The sequence below is a fragment of the Trichechus manatus genome, unplaced genomic scaffold (genome assembly GCF_000243295.1).
Source record: "Trichechus manatus latirostris isolate Lorelei unplaced genomic scaffold, TriManLat1.0 scaffold00035, whole genome shotgun sequence".
NCBI lineage: Eukaryota > Metazoa > Chordata > Mammalia > Sirenia > Trichechidae > Trichechus > Trichechus manatus.
In genome coordinates, this window is record NW_004443971.1 from 12,038,181 (window position 1) to 12,058,864 (window position 20,684).

Consider the following 20,684-nt stretch of genomic DNA (forward strand, 5'->3'; position numbering starts at 1 on the left):
AGAAGGATGTAGAACAAAATTCTAACTCACAAAAAAAGACCAGACTTACTGGCCTGACAGAGGGGAAAACCCCCGAGAGTATGGCCCCTGGACATCTTTTAACTCAGTAATAAAGTCACTCCTGAGGTTCACTCTTACAGCCTTAGATGAGATGGCCCATAAAACAAAATGAGACTAACGGGGCACACCATTCCAGAGGCAAGGACTAGAAGGCAGGAGGGAGAAGGAAAGGTGGTAATAGGGAACTCAAGATCAAGAAGGGAGAGTGATAACATGTCGTGGAGCTGGTAACCAGTGTCACAAAACAATATGTGTACTGTTTAGTGAGAAACTAGTTTGTTCTGTAAACCTTCATTTACAGTACGATTTAGAAAAAAGCCCCCCAAAGCTGTCCTACTCCCCAGAACCTGTGAATTTGTTACTTTCAAGGCAAAGGAACTTTGCAGATGTGATTAAGTTAAGGATCTTAGGATGGAAAGATTATCCTGGATTATTGGGGTAGGCCCAATATAATCACAAGGGTTGTTATAAGAGGGAGACGAGAGTCAGAGTCAGAGAGAAGGTATGATGGCAGAAACATAGGTTGGAATGATGTGCTCTGAAGATGGAGGAAGTGGCCACAAGGCAAGGAATGCAGACTGTCTCTAAAACCTGGAAAAGGCAAAGAAACAGATTCTCTTCTGGAGCCTCCCAAAGGAATGCAGCCTTGCTGACGTCTTGATTTTAGCCCTGTGAGATTCATTTCAAACTTCTGACCTCCAGGACTGTAAGATAATTTGAGTTGTTTAAAGCCACTGAGTTTGTGGTGATCTGTTACAGCAGCAATAGAAAACCAATACAGTAGTCAAATTTGTCAATCTTTTTATAGCTTTCTAGGTTTGCATTCATGTTTAGAAAGACCTTTCCCACTCTGAGATTATGAAACTTTTTCCCATGCCTCTTTATGGAACTTCCATGGTTTTAAGATTTATTACTTTAATAGCTTTCCTAATTGAAGGAAACAGCCAGAGGTCTACATCTTGCTTTGATGCAATCACAAAAAGGAAACTTAGATGGAAAAATCCTATCCATTTGACCCCTTGGGCTGGGGTCTGTTTTTCCATACAGGGATCTGCCGGCACAGGTGGGGGTGGCCATTTCTGTCTATCCAGCTGAAATTCAAGACTGCAGGCATAGCATGCTGGGTGAGAGTGAAGGACTGAGGGAGCAATTACTCTTCTTGTGAGAAGGATCGTATTTGATTTGGGCTGGAGATGTGTCTTAGTAATCTAGTGCTGCTATAACAGAAATAACACAAGTGAATGGATTTAATGAACAGAAATTTATTTTCTCACAGATAGGAAGCTAGGAGTCTGAATTCAGGGCACTGACTCTAGGGGAAGGCTTTTTCAGCCTACTCGGGGGGACAATTCTTATCTCAGCTTCTCTAGCGTTCTTCCGGGTATTTCTTGGAGATCTCCATCTATCTTTCCTCCATTCGTGCTTGCTTGCTTTTGTGCCTCATCTGCTCCTTGTATATCTCAAAAGTGATTGTCTTAAAATATACCCTACACTGATATAGCCTCATGAACATAACAAAGAAAACTCTGTTCTCGTGGGATAACATCCACAGATACAGGGGTTAGGATTTGCAATACATATTTTTTGGGGACAATTCAGTCTGTAACAAAGGGGAAAGTGAAATACTCCATAATCCTGTGGAGGGACTCAAGTAAGCACATAAACGTGACCATGGAAGGCAGACCCATGAGAGCAGGGCTGGCTACATAATTTGTGGGGCTTCTTGCTAAAAAAAAAAAAAAAAAAAAGGAAAAAATATCATTAAAGGTGCTAAAATATAAAGCTTTTTCCTTTCTTCTATGGTTTCTCTCTTGATTTGTCATAGTGTCTTTTATTTACTACTTGTGATGGTTAAGGTTGTGTGTCAACTTGGCTGGGCCATGATTCACAGTGCTTTGGCAGTTATGATGTGGTTTGGCAGTCGTATAGTGATGTAATTACCTCCATGATGAGATCTGATGTAATGTAATCACTTCCATGATGAGATCTGCTATGAGTAATCAGTTGAAAGGGAATTTCCTTGGGGGGTGTGGCCTGCATCCAATATGGATGGATTTTCTGGCCAAGCTTGCTGGATTTTGCTTGCCCTGGATCCTGCAGCTGGCTCCTGTTCAGCTGACCTCTGGTTCTTGAGACTTGAACTAGCACCTTACCTGCTAATCTTGGGATTCATCAGCCTCTGGAGCTTGTGTGCCAGTGGCCTGCCATCTTACCTGCCCATCTTGGGATTCATTGGCCTCCACAGCCTGTGAGCCAGAGGCCTGCTGTCTGACCTGCTGATCTTGGGCTCGCCAGCCCCTGCAGCTACGTGAACCAGGAGAAGCCTCCAGCGTAACCCACAGACTTGGGACTTTCCAGCCTCTACAACCATGTGAGCCATTTCCTTGATATAAATCTCTCTATATATATATTTATACACTTCACTGGTTTTGCTTCTCTGGAGAACCCAGACTAAGATACTTCTTAATGCATTCTTTAAATAAAAAACATAAAAATTTTAAATTGTTAGCATGAATTTTACCATTCATCTTTACGTTGTGCAATGCCTGTTTTAAATGCAAACATGAGTGTTTAACTTGTCTGTGGAGTCACCAAAACTATACTAATTTTATTTTGCAGCTTGTACATATGTATCTATTTAATTCTTACCACAACAGTGGAAACACTGCACAAAACTAACTCAACTGTTTTTATTTTGCTTCTTGATATACACACATCCTACCAATACTCTCTACCTTTGATTAACTGATGAATAAGGAAAGACTACATCAGTAAATCAAAGGTAGAAAATCAAAGGAAAAGGAACTATGAGGAGCTGCCCTAACTGTCCCTTTCCTTCTGTGTCATTATTTTCAGTGTAAGTGGTTAAGTATTACAGCAAAGTAATACAAGTAAGAAAGGATATAATAGGGTTCCTCAGTCATTTGTGCTTCTTAGAACACTATTGCCTCTTTCTGGATTTAAAGCAAGCTCTGGTTTGAACAGAAATTGTGGTCTCTCAGGACTGTCAGAGCCCCTGCTTACTCAGTTGTGGACATCACACACTTTTCTTGTACTTACTTTGAGACATGCGAATTGTGGGTCCAACAGAATTCAGTACTTATGGGGCATCATCAAAGCTATATGCAAATAGAGCCACAAGGAGTGGTGGATATGCATATTATGTGCATCTCCTCTGCCCACATGCAGCCTGCATTGTCCCAGCAGATTTTATTTACAAACATAAGCTCATAAAGAAGAATTTCTTTCAAAGTTAAGAATTTCAAGATGGCGACAGCTGAGCTGTCCCTGGGCAACTGCACACGTGTGCCCATGAAGCCAGCCTTGCCTGGGAAACTGCTTGCTTGTGAAGGGTTTGAGGCACCTTGCCTTGTTCCTGGCGAGTCGAAAGAGTGTCTGAGATAGGAGGAAATGGTTAAAGTTCGGGTTATGTTGTCCTATTCTTCTGAAATGGTCCTAACCCTTCAGGGTAGAAATGTACAGCCACCTTTCCAGTCTGGGGATGGGAAAGCTGAAGAAAAAGGTTGGCAAGAGGAAGTGTTTATTTCCATTTCCCCCTAACTCCAGGGAGGTAGGGCATCCACTTATTGACTGTTTTAAGACTCAGAGTTCCTGGAAGTATTTGCAAGTCAGTACAGGCCCTCAGCCCACGGGAAACCCAGGAATGATGATCCAGCCCAAGGTAACTAAGAGAGGTTCAGAGAGGGCAGATCCAAGAAAGACATCAAGTTATGTCTTCTGCTTACCCTTCGAGGACAGGGTCTTTATAGAAGGATGCAGGAGACCTAGCAAACCTCTGCATTTCATACCAAACAGAATTCTGAATGAGAACACATCACTATAATACACGTTTGAGTAATTAATTGAGTATATTTAACTAATCGAAGAATCACAATGAATTAGTTATCTTTACATCTACTTCTCATTCCTGATCTTGAAAAACTTTCCTCACGTTTAGTGTTATCAGGCAATTGAGATGAGACAATGACTGCAATGGGTATTCCATTTAATTCAAAATTTCCTGATAAGTAAAATGAGAAAATAAAACCATAAGGAGAAAGAAAGAATTACATTATTTTTTAAAAAGTCTTGCATCAATTTGTTTGTAAAAATTCTTAGAATGAAAAATAAACAAGTTAACCTATCTAATGTAAGACAATCTACAATTTATCAATCATTCTCAGTTTGAGAGAATGTATGTAAGTATAACTGGTTTATTAAGGTATCCAACTCGGGATATGAACATGAGTTGGCTTTATTTTTTCTGGGACCTGCCCCTCAACTGTGGAATGTTGGACCTCTCTTTCCCACTGGGTGGTAGTTCTTTTAACAACTTTTTATTCCGATTCTATGAAATTCCAGCCACTCTTGGTTGTGAGAATTCTTTCATTTCAGCCTTTGAGATTTGGTTCTGTTGTAAACTTCATTCTCACAGTTGATACAAATCTCTCCTTACTTGCCTAGGTGAGGCTGCTGTCCCCTCTCTCTGCTTGTCGCTGCTTCCCTGGCTAGCCCTGACTGGCCATCAATGCCCAACTGGCACAGTGTCATCTGTGTGGCAGGTATTTAAATGCTGGTTACTTGTGAACTTTAGAGGCCTATACAATGGCACAGTTACCAGACATGGAAGAGCTAGCTCCTGCAACAATCTGCCTTTATCCTGTCCAAGCATTCCTCCAGTCTGTGATAGTTTCTCAGTCTGTCTTTGTCTTTCATGACCTTGACACGTTTGAAGAGTTCTGGTCAGGTATTTTGCAGAACGTCATTTACTGTGGGTTTTCTGACTTTTTTTCATGATTAGACTGGGCTATGGATTTTGAGGAAGAATACCACAGAGGTGAAGTGATAGTAACATTGACTTGTTACTGGTGATGTTAACCTTGACCACTTGGTAGAGGTGATGTCTGCCAAGTTTCTCCACTGTGTAGTTACTGTTTTTCCCTTTCCATACTCTACTCATTAAAAATGAGCCACTACATCCAGCCACACTCAGGGGAAAGGGAATTAAGCTCCACCTCCTGGAGGGGCAGTTTCAAAGAATTTATAGACATGGGTTAAAACCACCACAGTCGTGAATAAATATTTAGGGGGTGTCTTAGTCATCTAGTGCTGCCATAACAGAAATACCACAAGTGGATGGTTTTAACGAAGAGAAGTTTATTTCCTCACAGGCAAAGTAGGCTAAAAGTCCAAATTCAGGGCGTCAGCTCCAGGGGATGTCTTTATCTCTCTGTCAGCCTTCTCGTCAGTGTTCCCCTGGACTAGGAGCTTCTCGGCGCAGAGACCCTGGTCCAAAGGACGCGCTCTGCTCCCGGCACTGCTATCTTGATGGTATGAGGTCCCCCTGTCTCACTGCTCACTTCTGTCTTTTATATCTCAGGAGATTGCCTCATGACACAATCCAGTCTTGCAGATCAGGTCCTGCCTTACTAACACAACTGCCACCCATCCTCCCTCATTAACATCATAGAGGCAGGATTTACAACATATAGGAAAATCACAAGTACCAGGAATCATGGCCCGGCCAAACTGATATACACATTTTTTGGGGGACATAATTCAAACCGTGACAGGGGGAGCGTCCTCAAGGCTATGTATCTGTCTTGTCTCTCCTTAAAGTGTTACCCACTAATTTTAGCTTTCATCAGCGGACTTACCTATAGCAATTATTACTGTGGTGTCCTAATGGTGATTTTTTTCTTTTTTTTTAAATTGTGATACAAATATGTATAACAAAACGTTTGCCATGTCAACATTTTTTACAGGTACAATTCAGTGATGTTAATTACAATCATCATTTTGTGCCACCGTCACCAATATCCGTTCCCAAATTTTTTCGTTGCCCTTAACAGAAACTCAGTGTGCCTTCAGCAATAAATCCCCATTTCCTTCTCCCATCCGTCCCTGGTAACCACTGACAAACTTTGTTTCTATGCATTTGTCTATTCTAGATATTTCATGTAAGTGGGGTCATACAATATTTGTTCTTTTGTGTCTGACATTTCGTTTAGCATAATGTTTTCAAGGTTCGTCCATGTTATAGCATGTATCAGAACTTCATTTCTCTTTATGGCTGAGAAGTATTCCCTAATGGTGATATTTTTCTACTTCCCTCATTCCTTCTACATTTGTTATTTGAAATTCATCTGTAAGGAAGATTTATCCCTTTCCTCCAATTGACTGATTTATTCAATCATTTATTTATATTGGTATGGAATCATGGATATTTATTTTATTCTTTGGGTAATCAATCAATATTTTAACTATTTATTTTTATTGCTCAGCTTGTTCCAACCTTGCCATTAGAAGCTCTTTCAGCTGGCTGTTTTTGACATGCCCTCATATTTTTTTCTTTTCTTTTGGTACTTCCTTACCTTGGGGCCCTATAAGATGCTCCAGGCTCATGTTGTATTTTCCCTGCCCCAGCCCTAGAACCAGCCATTTCTCCAAGGAGCCCTGATTCCTTTTATTGAAGAATAGTATTTTGAAACCAAGATCCAAGTGCTAGGTGTGCTTGTTGCTATGGGGTGTCACTGCCCCCAGGTGCCCTCGGTGCACAGAGATAGAAAATATATGCATGTGTGTGCACACAAATCTGTATTTATTTCTGTAACGATCTATTTGTATATGTATTAAAACAAACCTGAGTTCATATTGTATCCCCAGCTCTAATCCAGCATCACAGCATTCCTTCTAGCCTTTCTCACTTGCTTATTTGTAACTTCTTTCTCTGACAGTGAGAAACCTGGCTGCGGTTACCTACAATATATTTACCTATTGGTTCAACCTTAGTATATGTGTGGAGCCCTCGTGGTGCACTGGTTAAGAGCTCGTCTGCTAACCAAACGGTCGGCAGTTCGAATCTACCAGCCACTTCTTGGAAACTCTATGGGGCGGTTCTACTCTGTCCTATAGGGTTGCTATGAGTCGGAATTGACTCTATAGCAATGAGTTAGTATATGTGTAAAGTGGTCTCAGAATTGCTAACCCTACTCCTTTGAGATACAGATCTTCCAACTAGATTGAAGTATTTGTGTACAGGTTGTATGTTTTCAGCCTTATAATATCCAGTCAAAACACTGGTTTCGAAAGTGACTTACGTCAGCTCATTTCCTCCCACCGCTTTCAGCGACATTGTGTCATACATACATTTATAAAGCAGGTAGATTCATCTGTCACAGTCTGCATTCTATCCTGGGTCCCTCTGACATTATGGCTAATTTTTTTTTAAGCTTTAATTCAGAAAATGTCACTCTTGGTGGTGTACATTTCTTTGTATTTTGACAAATGCATGGAGTCATAGATCTACTATCACAGGACTATACAAAACAGGTCTAAAAACAAAAAAACAAACCCATTGTTGTCAAGTCAATTTCGACTCATAGCGACCCTGTAGGACAGAGTAGAACTGCCCCATAGGGTTCCCAAGACTGTAATATTTATGGGAATAGACTGCCACATCTTTCTCCCACAGAGCCACTGGTGAGTTTGAACCACTGACCTCTCAGTTAGCAACTGAGTGCTTAACAACTGAGCCACCAGGACTCCTATACAGAACAGGTCTATCACCCCCAAATTCCCTTGTGCAATCCCTTTGTAGTAAATTCACACCCTCTCCCAGCCTCTGGCAACCACATATCTGTTTTCCATGCCTGTAGTCTTGCCTTTTCCAGAATGTCATATAAATGGAATCATACAATAGATAGACTTTTGGTCTAGCTTCTTTTACTTAGCAAAATGCATTTAAGATTCACTCACATTGTTAATAATAGAAGAAGCAGTATGCAGAGGGAGAGGGAATATATGGAACTTTCTGTATTTTCTGCACAATTTCTCTATAAACTAAAAACTGCTCTAAAAAACAGTCTATTAAAAATAACTTCACCCATGTTGTTGAATGAATCAATACTTCACTGATTGGAGAATAGTGTTCTGAAACTAATATCTAAGTTCTGGGTGTGCTAGTTGTTATGGGATGTCACTACTCCTCGGCGCCCTAGGTACATAGAGCTAGAAAAATACACGTATGTATAGTAACCCATGTATGCACACAAATCCGTGTTTATTTTTGTAATGATCTATTTATATACATATGAAAATAAATCTGAGTTCCCATTATATCCCGACTCTAATCCCGAGTAGTATGTGCCACAGTTTGTTTATCCACGCACCCGTTGAAAGACATCTGGGTTATTTCTAGTTTTTGGCAATTATGAATAAAGTTGCCACAAACATTCCTGTACCAGCTTTTGTGTGAACGTAAGTTTTCATTTCACTTGAGTAATCTGTAGTATTGGAATGTCTGGGTTATATGCTAAGTGTATGTTTATAAGAAACTGCCAAACAGTTTTCCTAAGTGGCTATTAAATGCTTTGTGATCCACCAGCAATGACTGAGAGTTTCTGTTGCTCAGCATCCTCTCCAGCATTTGAATGTCTGTACTTTTTTAAAGCGGAAACACCCTCCCCTTGACTTCTTCCTTCCTGTTGGTTTCTGCCTAGATTATAAAATAATCTCTACTGTTGCTCTGCAGCTGGGTTTTAGTGAAGGTAATGATTTTAGATGACTTCATGTTTCCAATAGGCACTAAGGTACTATCCCATTTCTTATCTTCCACAAGAGTCCTATAAGGCAGATTCAGCACACATTCTTAGGCTGGTATGACAGATAACAACACCTTGCTTGACAAGAATTCCTATCTGGCTTCCCCAAACCTTTGCTCCCTCTTAGCCTCTTAGTTCGCTACTCACCTCAGCCTCTTTTGAGCCCAACCAAATGAATCCACTGGGATACTAGAGTGGTCATGGATCATCACTGGACTCTGTGGTGGCTGTGGATCCAGCAGGATAAACCATTCCATGTAACTTTCCAGCTGGGTCGCTGGGTCTTAATTCATCAGGAAGGAGCTGTGTGCCCGATCCCTGCTCAGAGTCCTTGTCTCCTAACTTGGCAGCTAGCACATTCTCGTAGTCACTATCGTCCTCACTTGGCGTCTCTTCTCCATGCTTCATCTGACTATTCCCACTCTGTGCCAATGGCTGAAAGGCCATATGATCCCCTAAAACAAGGAAACTGCCTGATTGCATGACAGGCTGAGTGTGGGTCCCCAGAGCATCTGTCCTGCCCTTCACATGGTCTGTGTTTAAGGATGTCGCCTCTTCCTCTGCCTGCTGCTGGCTTCCATTGACATCTGCTGGTGGGACATTTTCATAATCTCTGCAGCACTGAAAAGTCGTCCAGGGCTTCTCCCTCTGGGCGGCCCCAAGATCTAATTCTGACACGTTGACGTAGTCATTTGAGGTCTGAGAAGAGCTCTCCTCATCACTGAGTTCATTGCTGCTCTCAGTTCCTGGAGACCAAAATCTGGTGCAGTCACTGGTGTCCCCACAGCCCACGTCTCTTTTCTCAGTAAAGTCCAGCTCCTGTGTACTTGGGAGGACAGACAGATTTCTGGGGGAGTTGGAAGCTAGATTCTCAGCAATTTCTTCTGCTCTGGGCACATTGACATAATCCCTCGAATCCTCTGAAGAAATGCTCAGGTCGTCTCTGGAAGCTCTGACATTGACGTAGGGTGCTGAGGGCGTGAAGGTCCCACACATCTGGGGCACCATAGTGTTGTCATAGACACCCACTGCATACCCCATGGCACAGGTATGGACTGCATGCACCTGGAGGGCATTGCCTGCTCGTGAGAGCTGTGGGGAAGAAGAGAAGGCCAGTGATAGGATGGAAGACAGAACTATGGACAAGTCTTTTCTTCTCCCCTGCCCAGTATATTTTTTCCCCATGATGGAAGAAGCTTTAAATGAAGGACCTCAAACTGCAAGGCTTTAGATGCCTAGTAGGTATTAGGGAAGTGGGCAGAGTTTAAGAAAAACAATAGTGAAATTGTGATGAAAAATTGCGGTGAGGGAGTTCAGTGGGGAGTGGGAGGGCAGTATTATAAACCAGAAAAAGTCAGCCTCCTCAGAATGCATTGAGAGGCAACGTAGCATAGGTACAGGCTTAGGTTCAAACTGAGGGCTTCTAATCGCAGCCTCACCACTTACTTGATGAAAGAGTTTGGGCAAGTTACCTAATCTCTTAACCAAATGCATGGAGTCATAGTTTTCTAATTTATAAGGTGGGGATAATCATAATATCAACCTCATAAGGTTTTTGTGAAGAGAAAATAGATTACTAGTGTTACGGATTGAATTGTGTCCCCCCAAAATATGTGCTATGAATCCTAACCCCTATATGTATGGTTATAACTTCATTTGGGAATAGGTTTTATTTGTTATGTTAATGAAGCAGGATTAGTGTACAGTGTGTCTTAAGTCAATCTCTTTTGAGATATAGAAGAGGTTAAACAAGTGAGAGGAGCAGAGATGGGGGAAGATAGACACCAAGCCATATGAAGATTGCCCAGGAGAAGCTCAGAAGAGACAAGGGCCTTCCTCCAGAGTTGACAAAGAGCGATACACTTCCCCTAGAGCCGGCACCCTGAGTTCAGACTTCTGGCCTCCTAAACTGTGATAAAATAAATTTCTGTTTGTTAAAGCCACCCACTTGTAGTATTTCTGTTGTAGCAGCAATAGATAACTAAGAATTTGGTACTGGAAGAGTGGGGTGCTGCTCTATCAGATAACTAAAATGTAGAAGTCGTTTGGAATTGGGTGATGGATAGAGGTTGAAAGAGTTTTAAGGTGCCTGATAGTAAAAGCCTAGATTGCTTCGAAGAGACTGTTGGTAGAATTATAGACATCAAAGGCAATTCTGGTGAGGGCTCAGAAGGACGTGAGGAGAGTTGTAGAGAAAATCTCCATCGTCTTAGAGAATACAGTCGTCAGCCCTCCGTATCTGTGGGTTCCACATCTGTGGATTCAACCAACTGTGGATCAAAAATAATCAGAAAAAAAAAAATTTCCAAAAAGCGAAACTTGAATTTGCTGCATGCTGAGCACTATACTGAATCCACATGAATAAAATGATGTGTAGGCATACCCTGCTGTAGCCTCCCCTTCTTTCACAGATCCTCAGTCACTCTCTAGCACTCGTTGTTTGAACATTGTTCACTTCGAATCTTGTCATTATTCCCTAAACAATACAGTACTATGTAACAACTTCTACATAGCATTTACACTGTATTAGGTATTATAAGTAATATAGAGATGATTTAGAGTATATGGGAGGATATATGTAGGTTATATGCAAATACTATGTCATTTTATATAAGGGACTTGAGCATTCTTGCATTTTGGTATCTGCTGGGGATCCTGGAGCCAATCCCACGCAGATACGGGGGGATGACTGTACATATGGCACTAGCAACAGAATGTTGCTAGAAATGTGGATGTTAAATGTGCTTCCAGTGAAGTTTTAAAATGATGAACAAGTGATTGGACAATGGAAGAAGGGTGATGCTTTTTATGCAGTGACAAAGAACTTTTCTGAATTATGTTCAAATATATGCTGGGAGGTAGAACTCATAAGTGATCAATTTGGATATCTGGCTGATGAGATTTCTAAGCAAGATCTTAAAGGGGTCACATGTTGTCTCCTTGCCGCTTATAGTAAAATGCAAGAGGAAAGAGATGGACCTAAAAATGAACTGTGCAAAATGAAAACAAAACTGAAAGATTTGGAAAATTCTGTTGTACAAACTAAGAACATGTGTCCTAGAATGTTCACCAAGGACATGGCTACACAATCTTTTGCTAAAGAGATTAAGCCTATGACTGATGCCTCTAACCAACTACCACAGCAGAAAACCCATCAGCTTAGACTGAAGGGGATAGAGAAAGAACAAAAGGAGAGAACGCTGCCTGGCTTTTGGAATTCTAAAGGCAGGAAACAGGTCAAAGGAACTACATCTGTTGTCATCCAATGAAAGCAAAGAACCATCCCTGGAGTAACTCGGAGATCAGCAGAACTGTTGGGAGGAACATGGGAAGCAGGGCCTTCTCGGTTTCAAAGGGTGAGGCCACTGCCTCCTGGATCTCAAAGGCTGGGGCCACAGCCTCCTAGGTTTCAAAGAGTCAGATCTTCTCTAACTTGGTTCTGGAATGTGAGGCTGCCGTTAGGGTGTGCCAGGAGGTGGGGCTGCCACCCAAAGCGGAGGGAGTGGGGCTGCCATGCCCAAGGGGCAGAAGAACAGGGCCTGCTGGGGCCAAGGGGGTGGGGTCGCCACTCAGATGGACTAGGAGAATGGTGCCACCCAAAGCTGAGGGAGCAGAGTTGCCATCCCAGTGGGCTTGCCTGGAAGGCAGAGCTGAAGCCCAGGGCTGAAGGGCCTCCACCCAGAATCCAGAGGGCATGGCCAACCTCCAGAGTCTGGAGGGTGGGGCCATTGCCCAGATGGTCTCAGATAAGAAAGGTTTATTTTCAAGCCTTGAGAGCTAATGTACTTTGTTCTGCTGGGTTTTGAACTTACTTAGTGCTTGTTATCCCCTTCTTCCCCCCAGTTTCTCCCATTTGTAATGGAAATGTCTGCCTTGTGCCTGTTCTATCATTGTCCTTTAGAAGAATATAGAATAACCTGTATTCTATATTTCACAGGTTCACAGATGAAGAGGAGTTTTGCCCTAGGATGGAATATGCCTAAAGTCTCACCCATGTTTGATTTAGACGCTTCAGAAGATGAGATTTTGAAGTTAGAGTTGATTTAAGACTTTTGTGATGATGTGATGGGGTGAATGTATTTTGCATGTGGCAAGGACATGAACTTTGGGGGGGCCAAAGGGTGGAATGTTATGGGTTGAATTGTGTCCCCCAAAAATATGTGTTGTAAATCTTAACCCTTATATCTGTGGTTATAATCCATTTGGAAATGGGTTTTCTTTGTTATGTAAATGAGGCAGGATTAGTGTACGGTATGTCTTAAATCAATCTCTTTTGAGATATAAAAGAGATTAAACAAGCAAGCAAGCAGAGATGGAGGAAGAGACATACCAAGCCACATGAAGATCGCCCAGGAGCAGAAGCTCAGAAGAGACAAGGACCTTCCTCCAGAGGTGACAGAAAGAGAAAGCCTTCCCCTGGAGCTGGCACCCTGAATTTGGACTTCTAGCCTCCTAAACAGCGAGAAAATAAATTTCTGTTTGTTAAAGTCACCTGCTTGTGATATATCTGTTACAGCAGCACTAGATAACTAAGACAACTGGTGTTTAGAATAGCTCCTGGTACATAAAAAACACTAAAAAAACAAACAAACAAACAAACAACCTTGCCATTATTATTAATGGGGCAGCTGACACACAGACTCAGTTGCTCATTGGCATTTAGGGATGCTGGCTGGATGTTTCCAGAACTTCTGAATTTTCAGGAAAAGTTGGAAATCTGGACTTTCAGTGTGAAATCTCTTTGTCTTTAAATGTTGACAGCTGATTTCAAATGTTCCTAAAATCCTGTGGAGTCCAAATCAAATATCTTTAGGGGCTTAAGTCACTTTGAGACCTAAACTCTAAATGCAAAATCCACTCAGTTCCTACCCATATCCTGGAATGAGCTTTGCCAATGAAGTTTACTCTTCCCTGCCCTTATCAGCCCCTCAGACTTGCTGCCCCAGGAAGTCTGAGCAGGCAGTAGCAGAGCCCAAGGAGTGGGATGTGTAGGCAGAGGAGGAAGCAAAAGCGTCGACTTTGTGGAGATGGCTGTGTAGTAGTTGAACCTAAACCTCTGGATAATGAAAGGTTGGGCAATGAACAAAATCAACAGCAGTGGGAGCATCACTGCTTACCTGAGGATGACCACGAAACAGAGGAGGAGGCTGTTCCTTAGCAAAACAAACACGAACTTATCTATGAAAACAAGTACCGTGTTCTTCAAAGTAGCCCCTCTACGGTATATGGTACCTCCTCACAGAATTATTGTTGGGCTCTTCCCTGGAAGCTTCCTTCAAAGCCAGATCATAAGACACATGGGGTTGTAGTTATTAATTGTAATTCTCCCTTTATAACCTCAGAGAATGAATAAGGAGCCTTGGTAGCACAATCGTTGAGCCCTGGGCTGCTAACTGAAAGGTCGGCAGTTTGAATCCACCCAGCGGCTCCTGGGGAAAAAGACGGGCTGATCTCTTTCTGCAAAGATCTAGAAAATCCTATGGGGCTGTTCTACTTTGTCACATGGGATCACTGTGAGTCAAAATTGACTCAATGGCATCTAACAAAAATAATAACCTCAAAGAACTGCCCCACTTTGATGAAACACTTTATACCTCAGGTACAGTACTGTTAATAGCTTATGAATATTTCTAATACTGAGGATAGTTGAAACGATATGACACAGGCCCTAGAAGTAATCCCCAAAGCAGGGCTTAAATATATTTTGAGCACCAACAGCATTGTTAGAATATTTGTGTACCTTCCTGAGGTGATTACTTTGAAGGGGTCAACACTCATTTGGATAAACAAGTTATCATGTCTGTTAAAACAATCCATTTCAGTCCCAACATCATGTCACAGAATCCATGTGCCCTGATGCCTTTCTTCAGATCTCAAGCACTTGCTCTTATCTTTCTTAATTTTCCTCATTGGGCAGTAGGGAAGTCCTGAGGCTAGTCCTCTCGATTTATTAATAGGGCTGCAGGGCGAGTGCCAGAGGACACGTCGCTTGTCTGCTGTTGTGAAACAAGATCCGAGAGCAGAACTCTTTCACTTCAGTTTTTCTGCCAGAGATCTGTCATTTCTCCCAAGGGGTTTGGCTCTTACCACATGCTCAGGGGTAGGGCTGTCCGAATTTCTGGAGAGAAGCCTCTCAGTACTGAAAATGCGAATACTCCTTGACTGATGTCTCCCTGCAAGGACAGAGAACACCTGAAAATAGTTAGTGAGTCCTCCAAGGGCTTCCTCCTGACGATCCCTGCATCACGGGTGAAACTGGGTTGTCAGGTGCTGGGTATCTCCAGTCTGGGGCCTGGTATTCTGTGGTCAGAGGGTCAGAGCTACAGTGACGATGCCCTCTGGGACCTAGTACTCTCCTAAGTGCTGGTGGCACTAGAGGACATTAGCAAAGGGGCTGGGGAGGCTGGGAAGGAAGCTTCTGGGTAGTAGCCTCCTTGCTGGTGGCCATGTTCTCCTCTGTGTACCTTCCTCACACCTAGATACTCCTTTCTTTTCTCTGTCACCTTAATATCCATATAAAACAAAAGCCCAAACCCAGAAGAGTCTCCTCCTTCTTTAGAGCCCTCCAGGCTCCCCACTGGAGCTGCATCTTGCAGCTCATCTATCCCATTCTCTTTGGTGCTCTCTGAGGGCAGATAGGTCTGAAGGCTTGGAGGAAGTTGCTTCTGGTGGTGAGAGGTGTGTCCTGGGAGGAGTTTAGTATATCTGGGCTCCATGGATTAGGGGCAAGAACCTACCTGGCTCTTCTTGTCTCCGAGGCAAGAAGTCATAAATGTTTTTGGATCTTTGCCTGCACTGAGGCAGGGTCAGCGAGGGCATGACAGTAACTCGGAGGTAAGGAACTGGGCCTGCGAGGCAATGAGAGAGACGGGGGTCATGGCAGGGGTCAGCTGCACAGAATGAGGACTCTTGCGAATGGAGTGTTCCCTGGGAATATTCCCCACTCTCACTATATATCATAAAAAAATACATTTTCAGACTTGACAAGTCCTATTTGAGCTAGACAAATAGGGGACTCAGTGAACAGAAGCAGGAAGAGAAAACTGCACCATGGGGTACTGGGCCAATGTCTTTCAAAACAGAACTTGAATCAGCACTAGGCATTTGAAAGTCACGGCTCAGGATCTTGAGTGAGACAGTGACCAGCGTGTAGGTTAAGAACAGAGACCTCCTCCTGGAAAATAACTTGGTGTGGGAGGTTAAAAAAATAGTTGCCATGGAGTTGATTCCAATTCATGGCGACTTCCCGTGTGTCAGAGTAGAACTGTACTCCATAGGATTTCCAATGGCTGATTTTTTTGGAAGTAGATCGCTAGGTCTTTTTTCCAAGGAGACTCTGGGTGGACTTTTGGTTTGCAGCCGAGTGCATTAACTGTTTGCTCCACCCGGGGACACTAGGTATGGTGGATTAGATAACCCAAACTGGATTTTAAATGCCAGGCTCGATTATGAACCCTAGTGTGACTTGATTTTGGAACAAACAACTTACGCTTCTTCCGTTTATTCCAGTTGCACAGGATGCAGAGAACCGCGATGACCAGGAGGGTGGCAAGGAGCCCCGCAAACCCTGAGAAGATGGTGGTGCTCTGGTCTTTATCCCTAGGAGGAAAACCAAGCGCCATGCCCCCGCCACAGGACGGTGGGAGGTAGGAGAAGAAGCTTCTTCCAGGAGTTAGAACCCCGAGGATTTAGAATGGGGCCCCATGAAGGAAAGCCAAGGCTAGGGCACCTGAATGGTGACTTCGAGAATAGGGGGAATGACACAAGGGGAAAAGGGACCTTTGAATGCCTGCTGTGAGCCAGGGGTTACAAGTGAACCTTGTTTAATCTTTATAACAATCTCCTGTCTCTCTTTGTGGCCAAGGAACCTGAGATTTAGACTCAGAAAGTTAAAATAACTTGTCAAAGATCACACAGCTAGGAAGTAACAGAGATGAAATGTGGCTCTACATCTGTTTGGGTCCAAAGATCATGCTCTTTTCACTCCACCACACTGAACTCCATACTTGCAAAGGCAAGTCCATCTGCCCTTGCTTCCCTTTGTTCCCCAGTGCTGGGCTTCCTGGCTTCACTGGGGAGAGGCTTACCCAACTCAGAATCAGGGAGTGGCTCAGTGGCAGAGTCCAGCTTGCATGAACTTGAGTAACCCCCACAGCACCACGCTGTGGAGCTGGTCTCCAGGCAACGCTCTGCTGTTGTGTGGAATTTAACTAATGCAACTGCCCTGGACGAGTTCTGTGCTACCTTGCAACTCCTAGGCAGGTCTGGAGTTGCTGCTTTGCATCGGTTGTGAAATGCATTCAAATTATACCCCCAGGAGGCTGTGCCTGCTGTAACAGGAAGCAGTCAAGCGAGGTTGCAGCAGGAATGCAGTAGCAGCCCTGCTACCCCCAAAATAAACCAGGACATCTGCCAGGGAACCTCTGTGAGGGTTTTTGTCCTCCTGTGATCTAGGTTTGTTTATCCAACTTTCTACTCAACGTTTCCGCTAGGCTGCCTAACAGCCATCTCAAACCAAATATGTCCAAAACAGAGCTCCTGTTCTCCTTGAAGAAACCTGCTCCTCCTCTGCTGTTTCCCATTAGCTAGTGGCTCAGAACCTCACAGCCATCCTTGCCTGCTCTTATTTTTTTTTTTTTCCCATGCCCCACGTCCAGCCAATCGGCAAATTCCATCTGCTTTACCCTGGGCATCTGTCTATCCCAAATCCAACCAACTCTCTGTCTCCTCCTGTGCTCAACCCTGGTTCAAGCCACCATGACTTTCACTAGGGCCTTTCAATAGGCTCCCAGCCTCTCTAACTGGCCTCCTTGCTTTCGCGCTTGCTCCCACCGTACTCTCTTAATACGGGAGGCCACTTGATCCTTCTAATCAGTCAATCAGAGCCACTCCCTAATTGTGAGTTGGCTAATCCTCCTTGACTTGCAACTGTTGTGGCTTCCCATCACACTTGGAATAAAATCCATAGTCCCTACCTCATGAGGACGTTAAGGCACAGTATGATCCGGTCTGCCTATCTTCTGACCTCATTTCTTACCACTTTCCCTCTGACCCCTGCACTTCGATCACCAGGATGCCTTGCTGTCCCTTGCTCATTCCAAGCACGGCCCCATCTCAGACCTGCTGCTGCTTTCTCTCCCAGCACCTACGTGGCTCTGTCCCTCATTTCATTCTGGTCTCTTCTGAAATGTTACCTCCTCAGGCAGGTCTTCCGTGACCACTCCTTACTCTTAGTCTCCTAGCCCTGCTGTTTTTTTTCCCTTCAAAGCACCGTCATAGCAAAACCCTATCAATTTAAAAACAAAGAAACCATCAAACCATAGTGCGTATGACTGACTGTTACAGTATACGTTCCTTTGTTTATCATCTGCCTCCCTCGTCTTGTCCGTAAGCCTCAGGAAGTCAGGGACCTGTCTATCCTGTTTACTTGGTGCTGAGACAGTGTCTGATACTTAGTAGGGGCCTGATGAGTATTTGTTAATGAATGAGTGAATTAATAAATACATGAGTTAATAAAGAAATGGCGGGGGTGGGCACCACAGGGTTCTGACAATTTCTACGAATTCATTCTCCATCAATGCCCATGTGCTTGTTTGTCATGGTGATAACATTTACAATAGTTTTGAAATTTATGTCATTGGATTGTTCTGTTCTCATAGCACTGAAGTTTATACCTGCCAGTGATACTGAAGTTTCAACTGCTACTGGACTTTTTATTTTTGTTTGTATGAGATTGAAAGCTATAGCAGTAAAATTTACAGCCATGGTGTGCTCTTGAGATTCTATGTCCTAAAGGCTTATCTTCATTACAACTATTGTTACATTTTTCCTCCTTGGTAAGTTTTTAAGACCTAAAAACATATCCCTGGGAAAAGTGAGCCTTTTGTTTTTATCATGATGGGATCTAGTGTTTTTGAAGAGTGATTAGTGGGACCTGAGATAGGAAAGACTGAGGCTAGTGATCGAGGCCCCAAAGGGGTGGAAAATCTAGCCAGGCTGGCAGCTAGCTCTAAGAAAATTCTGTGTTTCACAGCTTTTCCTCTTCCCCAGCAACTTCCTTTTCTCCTGAACACCTATTCCTTTCCTTCCGGCATCCCTGAGAAAACTCCTCTGAGCCTGCAATATGGTGGTCTTAGTGGACCTCAGCCCAGTTGTGAGGGGTGGCAGTACCACTGTGCTAGAAGCACCCCCGGCAGGCCAGGATACCCTGTCTAAATCTGAGGATGGTGGGGCTCACCACCCGATTCACTCACCCGTCTAGGCTGCCACAAGTTTCCTGCAGCGTGCTGGGCTCCAAGGTCATCCTTTTGGTTTCTGAACGGGCCGGGGCAGTATGATTCATTGTCACATGGACCCCTGCAATGGTCGCCGGGTTCAGCTTCTCCTCCTAAGTCTTCTGTTGGTCATAATCAGCTAGCCAGCATGCCTGTCACTTCTCCTGGCTCTTCCTAAGTTGCTGACTCCAGGGAGAAAAGGAAAATTGGTTTGTACTTTGCATGTAATCATGTGTGATATAAACAATTTGTTAGTAGATAACATTACAGAATTAGAGAAATCCTTCTGGTCTCCATTTCTTCCAAATACTCCCTAACTCACAACTTTTTTTTTTCACACATATTGTTTTATGACATTGGTTAACAACCCCACAACATGTCAACCCTCTCCCTTCTCAACTTTCTTTTTTTTTTTTTTTTTTTGGTGAAAATATATGTAGCCAAAGATACACCATTTCAAAAAAATTTCTACATGCACAGTTCAGTGACATCGACTATGCTCTTCCAATTGTGCTGCTATTCTCACTTTAGACGAAGGCTTACTCACAACTTTTTACACTTAAGATTTCTTGTTCTTCAATGTGTATTCACTGTAGTCCCTCACAAACAAAAGTCTTGGTTTTTATTTCTTTCATTTGAAAGCTCTCAATCTTTCTTTCTAGAACTTTCTTTCCCCCCCCGACAAATTCCCTAGCTTGTCCTTGCCCCTAAAATGTCAGGCTGAGTTGACCCAACATACAAAATCCACAGGTTGATTCTACCTGGATGTGGCTACAATGCCCAGTGCCGGAGGTGAGATCTCATCCTGATGTGGTGCTACCGAAGGGGGAGCTCATGGATGATCCGTGGTCTCCGTCGTCAGATGGGACCGTGAGCGGCACAGAGGGGGAGACTGCTAAGAGGCCTGTGAAAGGCTTAGTGAGAAGCTCATCCCCAACCCTCACCCCTCCTCCGACCCGACCCGCAGAAAGAAAAGAACAAACCACTTTGCCAGGATGGAAACATAGAGTCAGTCACAGGAAGCGATACCACTAATGTGCTAATGAAGCATAGGGCGCAGGAAATGCTGCTCAGCTCTTAGTAAGATAGCAGAAAACACATCTTCAACCCACTGGTCTCTGGGTTGGCCGGGTGCTCCGTGGTCTGCTGTGAAAGTGATTAAAAATGAGGCAGGGTAGTGGGGGCTTTGTGATTGCTCCCCCTGGGTTTCTGTGACACAGAGAGTTTTTGAACCTTCCAGGTTAAATTTTTTAGCAGGTCTAAGGAGCACTGGAGGATGTTTTTTAGAAACAAATGCAGATATCTGGCACCTTCTTCTGATTCAGTGGGTGGAGGATGCAGCGCGTGGGTAGCTAAGTGGCTTTTTAAATGGATGCTTCCCAGGTGACTTTGATGCAGATGGTCGGGGTTTCACATTTTGAGAACCTCTGCTCTGCGTGTTACCCTAGGAATGGAGGTGATGCTGGGTTCACAGGGCCCATAAAGGCCCTTCCTTGCACTGCCGCCTCCTGAAGGCTGCCCTCAGTGATTCCTGCCTGCTGTACCTCCTGTCGTCCAGGCCTTCAGGGAAGGTCAACCGCAGGCCTGCTTATTGCGCACCTGCTTCAGAAGCCTCATGGTTCATCCCATGTGTCTGCCCAAAGTATCCAAACTTCAAAGATGGTTCAAAATTTCTTTCTGACTCCCTTCCTCTCATCCCCCTACCAATCTTATGAAATTCTCTTTGCTTCTTGGAAGAGGCCAAAGA

At 43.7% G+C, this 20,684-nt stretch overlaps 1 protein-coding gene across 7 annotated transcripts; it reads right to left on the reverse strand.

The window, feature by feature from the left end:
- Positions 1-301: 301 nt before the first annotated feature.
- Positions 302-19,979, reverse strand: LAX1 (lymphocyte transmembrane adaptor 1). 7 transcript variants are annotated; one of them, XR_002823924.1, is made up of 7 exons: positions 19,699-19,907; positions 18,917-19,123; positions 16,153-16,262; positions 15,401-15,511; positions 14,751-14,836; positions 8,811-9,755; positions 302-1,786 (listed from the first exon to the last, which is right to left on the reverse strand). XR_002823924.1 is itself a non-coding variant. In XM_023730326.1 (7 exons), the coding sequence occupies exons 3-7, from the start codon at positions 19,003-19,005 to the stop codon at positions 8,862-8,864; spliced, it is 1,290 nt and encodes a 429-aa protein (XP_023586094.1). In that variant the 5' UTR covers positions 19,006-19,123; positions 19,699-19,841; positions 19,921-19,979; the 3' UTR covers positions 8,106-8,861. The 7 variants fall into 7 exon arrangements, 5 of the variants coding, with proteins under 5 accessions (XP_023586094.1, XP_023586096.1, XP_023586095.1 ...); XR_002823925.1 differs by lacking the exon at positions 302-1,786 and adding an exon at positions 2,504-4,081; XM_023730326.1 differs by lacking the exon at positions 302-1,786 and adding an exon at positions 19,921-19,979 and having other exon boundaries at positions 8,106-9,755; positions 19,699-19,841.
- Between the last annotated feature and the right edge of the window lie 705 nt (positions 19,980-20,684).